Source organism: Myotis nattereri (assembly GCF_964212035.1).
Source record: "Myotis nattereri genome assembly, chromosome: 9".
Lineage (NCBI taxonomy): Eukaryota > Metazoa > Chordata > Mammalia > Chiroptera > Vespertilionidae > Myotis > Myotis nattereri.
The window spans coordinates 7,087,940-7,093,939 of record NC_138084.1 but is presented as its reverse complement, the minus strand read 5'-3'; the positions used below and the strand labels follow the sequence as shown (position 1 = coordinate 7,093,939).

General features: G+C 45.6%; 1 protein-coding gene across 8 annotated transcripts in view; it reads right to left on the bottom strand.

Annotated features, from left to right (window-relative positions):
• Positions 1-2,713: 2,713 nt before the first annotated feature.
• Positions 2,714-6,000, bottom strand: part of PPP6R3 (protein phosphatase 6 regulatory subunit 3) — a 76,347-nt gene continuing 73,060 nt past the window's right edge. For all 8 annotated transcript variants that reach the window (XM_081099856.1, XM_081099852.1, XM_081099853.1 and 5 more), the window contains one exon: positions 2,714-4,211. In XM_081099856.1, coding sequence (XP_080955982.1) covers positions 4,160-4,211 — 52 coding nt within the window. In that variant the 3' untranslated portion in view covers positions 2,714-4,159. The remainder of the gene's footprint in view (positions 4,212-6,000) is intronic.

Below are 6,000 nucleotides of genomic sequence, written 5' to 3'. Positions count from 1 at the left end.
CCCCGGCTGCAGCTCCATTTGCTCAAATACATGTTTTTTAATGTCTAAAATTAATTTGGGTTTACTTCACCTGGCTAGTGTCTGGCGGAGCCAGGATTCCACCCTAAACCTGACTCCTCCAGCTCTTTTTAAAAAAACCTTTCCTTTCTTTCTTTTTCTTCTTTTCTTTGTGCCCTGGCCAGGAATCGAACCAGTGACCTCTTGGTTCCTAGCTTTACACTCAACAACTGAGTCACACCCAGAAGGGCAAACATATTTTTATTGATTTCAGGGAGGGAGAGGGAGAAAAACATCAATGATCAGAATCATTGATCGGCTGCCTTCTGCACACCCTCCACTGGGGATCGAGCCTGCAACCAGGCATGTGCCCCAAACGGAATCCAACCATGAGCTCCTGGTTCATAGGTTGAAGCTCAACCACTGAGCCACACCAGCCGGCTCCTCCAGCTTTTTGAGAGAAACATCAATCAGCTGCTTCCTGCACACCCACTACTAGGGATGTGCCCGCAACCAAGGTACATGCCCTTGACTGGATTCGAACCTGGGACCCTTCAGTCCGAAGGCTCATGCTCTATCCACTGAGCCAAACCAGTTAGGGTGGCTCTTCCAGCTCTTAACAAAAGTTCAAAGAGGCCGAAACCAGTTTGGCTCAGTGGATAGAGCGTCGGCCTGCGGACTGAAGGGTCCCAGGTTCAATTCCGGTCAAGGGCATGTACCTGGGTTGCGGGCACATCCCCACTGGGGGATGTGCAGGAGGCAGCTGATCGATGTATCTCTCTCATCGATGTTTCTGACTCTCTATCCCTCTCCCTTCCTCTGTAAAAAATCAATAAAATATATTAAAAAAAAAAAAAGTTCAGAGAGAGTGCTGCAGAAGACCAGAGAAAAACCAGGCCACGCTTAGAGAAGGGAGTTACATTTTTTTAAATTAAATTCTGTGCAGGCCCAGAGAAAAATGTGTCTTTCAAATTCTGAGCCCCCAACATGGAGGAAATTCTCTATTTATACTTTTTCTAGTCCTCTGTCTCCCAAATTTGGAATGAGACTTCTGGGCCTTCTGAGAAATAAGGCCTGTGTGCTGGGAAGGGGCCATACCATATCTCAAGGCCTGGCCTGGTGTCAGCACTGACAACTCTGTCTAGGACATAGTTTATGGCCTCTCTGAACGGGAGTAGTCTTATTTGCCTTATTATTTAAGCAGGCATTTACAGAAACTGAATAGCAGGGTTAACATTTCAAACAGCAGTTGTTATATAAGATGGATGCTTCAAGAGAAATGAGGAAATGGGTTTTGAGTTGTGTTTCTAAGGCTAATAGGTGCTGGAGAAGAAAGGATGAGAAGTAAACAAGGGAAGGAGAAAACAAAACTACAGGAATGCCAGGTGGGGAAAGGTGAAGCAGCTCCCTGAGCCGGCCAGCATGGCTCAGTGGTTGAGCATCAACCTATGAACCAGGTCACGTTTCGACTCCTGGTCACGCCTAGGTTTCGGGTTTGATCCCCAGTGTGGAATGTGCAGGGCAGCCAATCAACGATTCTCTCTCATCATTGATGTTTCTTTCCCTCTTTCTTCCTCTCTAAAATTAATAAAATTAAAAAAAAGAAGCTCCCCGAGTTCTGAGGCCAATTTTAAAAATCAAGGTCAAAAGAAGGAACTATTTAATACTTTCAACAATAAAGATTAAAAGAAAAAATATATACATGTATAAAAACTAAAAATCAAGGTCAGAGGGAGAGGCATTTACGCAAGGCCCCACCCCTATACCTTCCAGCCAGCAGCCCCTTTCCCCAGGGGAAGGCCGACTTCCTCCTCACAGGGCAGCTGCTTCTGGTAGACCGTCCCAACACTGCCCAGCCAATCCCGGCCTCGGCCTCCCCATGTCTTGAGCACTAGCTCCTGGTGCGCTGGAAGGTTGGGCGCCAGGCCGATTCTCTGCATCTGGATGTGGTGGATGGGAGCTACACTGATTAATTTGTGCAGTTATTCAGTTAATGTTCAAGAAAAAAATATTAATTTTTATTAAAATGTTCTATTATTTTATATTAACGGTTATTCATTTATTTCAGCCCTTTGTATTCAGCATGTCTCTGCTGAAATAAACCTATGTTTCTATGAAAACCGGAGCTTTTGTTTTTTTGCAGCCCATACACTTACACCTTGTTTATCTGGCCGTTAGCCCTTGAGTTTGACATGCTTGGCCAACTGGCCCTGTTCTTGCCATCTTCGTGCCTTCCTTGCACATAAGACAAGCAACACCAAACACAGCCCCAAAGAAAACTCCGACGCTCTTTCATCAGCATTAGGAGGAGGGTATACAACACTGTTACCTTGGGTGGGACAAAGATGCCAACCAAATCAAACCACATGGGACAGTATGTGCCACCCTGAAGCCAAGCCCTGGTGTTGCTGGCAAAGCTCTCCACCAGGCAAGCTAAGAGCGCGCCCATCACCGGGAGTCCCCGAAGTCCTGTGCCACGTAAGTCAGCAGCCTTGAGACAAGCTGAAGCCCCGATCCAGAGGGGAACACACGAGACAGTCTCTTGGAAGAGGAGCCACAGCAGAGGTTCCTGAGGAGGGAGGAGACGCACAAAGGCTGAGGGCACACGCAGCCTGCCCCGGGCACACCACTGACCCCACTGCCCCTGGTGCCAAGTCTGCTACTCGCAGGAGCCTCTACATCACTTACAATGGGAAAGTGAACGAAAGAGAAGGCATCAGATGTTTGATTCTTTTATTTCCATATGCAATGTAATGTTTAGGCACGTTGCTTGGGAGGCTATTTCTAAAAAAATTGTTGGCCATTTCTCAGAATATCCTTTTGGTTTTAAATACTGGTCAGGAAAAACAAACAATGTAAAAATAGGTGAATAATTTTCTATTACAGAAATGAAAAATTGATTTGCATCTAAAATCGCAAGAGGTGAAGTCATTTAACCCTTTCACCAGACGGTACGCAATATACAACATATTGCTTCAGCTGTTTGAAGGCTGTGATGTATTTTTATATTGACATAGAAAATTATAAATTACATTGAATTAGTATCCATAATCACTATATATATATACATAGACCAGCTCTAAAAAATATAGACTGGTTGAGAATTTACGAGTGAAAACCTCACAGGGCACAGGAAACAATTAACATGCTGAGGTGCCACAGTCTGATTTCTAGGTTTAAACGCTAGCCAGTAAAATGAACGCACTCTAATTCCATTAGCAGCACGAGCATTTTTCAACGGACTCGCCTAATATGATCTTGGTATGTTAAATACGCAGACTGCTCAGAAATGTCCATTGGTGGTGCCTGTTAACAAGGGAAATTTTGGTGAATGGGTTAAAAGGCAGATGAACTACCAAAACAAAACAAAAAACAGAAACAAAAAACAAAGAAACCAAACCACAAGCCATGTACACTCCAAAAATTCTAGTGTTTCACCTGCAGGAATAATCATTTCAAGCAAACAAGACTTTAACAGAACATATGGCTTTACAATAACATCAATTCATCAACTAAGTTGTAGCAATAAATACTCATCTCTACCAATAGACTTACATTTTTGATCCGTTTTAAACAATACAGAAAAAACAGTTACCAATCAAAAACTGGTTATAAAAAGAACACCAAGTATTTCTTATTCAAAATCACTTTTGTGAGTTAAGAACAACCAAAATAACACTCAGAGGGCATTCCAATCCCACTACTTACTCCCTGCCAACCTGGAAGAAAACGAATTCAGAATTTTGTACAAGGTGAAAAATGTATGAAAACTGCCTAATACTTTGGTCACACTAATAATTGTCAAATAGTTATGTTTCAAATACAATAGCTCTGTGTTCACTTTTATAAAACTATTCTTACAGCCATTTTAACTATAGTATTACTACTATTATTACATGGGTGGCAAGATCTTATTTCACAGGCTACCCATTATTTAGAACAATACAATATAAACATACGCAAAAATTCTTGGTATTTGTCAATATGCAATATTTGTACACGTCCCAATTTCTCTGTACAATGTCTTAGCATCTGGAGTAGAAAGGTTGCTGGTCCTGATCCCCTGCAGAGCGAGGCAGCAGGGGCGCGTGGCGGCCCAACTGAAGCCCCGGAGCCCTGCCTGGTGGCGGCCTGCAGTCCTCAGCAGCACAGAGGTCACTCATCATACAGGGCCGTTCACGGATGTGTCGCCTGGCACGCTTGGCTGGTCAGTCCTACGCAGTAAGACAGATATCTGAGGCATTAGGCAGAACGTGAGACGGAAAGTTAGCTTCACTTAGCTCTCAGGGCGGAGGTGATTTTAATATCGTTTGTGCCATGCCTACCACTAAGCCTGGCACTCAGCAGCTGTGTATGAAATGCTTCATAAATGAATTTATCTAAAGCTCCAGAAACTCTAACTGAAGAGCATTTAAGCTCCATCTAAGCTAGGTTACCCAGCACCGGCCAGCAGCAGCCACGCAGGCTCCCGGAGAGCCCCGCTCAGCGCTAGGAGCACAGGCACAGGCCAGGTCCGCGGTTTAAACTTCTGCTCCCAGAGCCTTCGGGGCCATTTGCTCATCCCTCCTTCACTGCAGTCTCTTATCGCTTCCATGTACTGAAATCCACATAAGCTTTCACTTGAAAAACAGGATTCTGCTACTGAGGAAAAAAGGAAAAGCTTGTCAACAGGACCAACTGTTGCAAACAAAGGTATGCACTGCAGCGCCCTGGCCAGGGCACATACACGAGGCACCCAATGAATGCATGACTAAGTGGAGCAGCAAATTCCTGTTTCTTCCTCCAATCAACAGGAACAGGTGTGCACTGTAACAAATGTTCCCACAAAGCCAAGGTGAGGTTACCGTGGGGGGGGAAGAGGTGGCACTACCTGGACAAAGTGCTGACAGAATCAGAACGTCTGCCTGCCTTCCTGCCAGAACGACAACCTAGACATGTCAGATATTCCGGATGGCGTTACTAAATCTTACAGAGTTGGGCAAGAGGATGCTTGGAGGCCAAACAGGGAAGCACACAGTACTTCTGAACCAGCACCGACACTCACAAACGGAATGCTTTCGAAGCCTGCTAGTAACAGCCAAGAGGGCAGCTGCACACTACTTATATCTGCCGATGTCTCACTGTATCAGAAGCAGGAACCTAGAGTTCTGGAAGCAGACATAGCCGGGCACATACCCCCCACCACCTTCACCATTTACAAGCTGTATGACCATAGTTAATTTCTTACCCTGTAAGAGCGGGACAATGATCCCCAGACAGGCGTTCCTGAGTATACAATGTGTACAAAGTGCTTAGCATGCTGGCGGGCACAGGTCTTGGACATGCTTGGTGAACAGTAGTGAAAAATAAAATCCTGTGGTGCTGCAAATCTTTGCGAGCAATAGGGCACGTCCATCAATGTTTGGCTGTGACAGGAGCCACGGTGGGGAAGTCCCAAATGGCTCTTATCTTCAGCACTGCCATTTGCTTTAAGAACACGAATGTCACCTTCTCAGAGGCCTTGCCCGCCAGCCTACCTAAAATGGGACGCCCGTTCCTTTGCCCAGTTGTTTATTCTTATCGCCTTTTCTGTGCTTCCTTATATTGTCTGTCTGTTTTGCTCTGCTTTCTCCCCGGGCTTGGACCAACGGCTGCCATACTGAGCCACTGACTGGAGGGAAAACGAAAGGACAAATGTCCATATGGACACAGTGATGCTAGCTTCTCCACTGGTTCGCTCCACATTTCCTCCGCCACCTCTGCCTTGCAGATTTGAGGCGGGGCTCTTCATACCAGAGGGTTCTCCGAAGGGAGGAGCAAGTGGGTTTCCTGAAGCGAACAATTCTGCACTCAGAGAGCCAAGGAAACGCACCCATAGCCTTCTGTGCCTCTCTCATGTCAGAGAGGCCAAAGCCAGACTCCTGAAGCCAGACTCCTGAAGCAACTACGCAATTGGGACAGACGTGGGTTATTCTGCCTTCTAGACAGGTCTCAAAATCAAGAGAATTATAACTAGAAACCAGG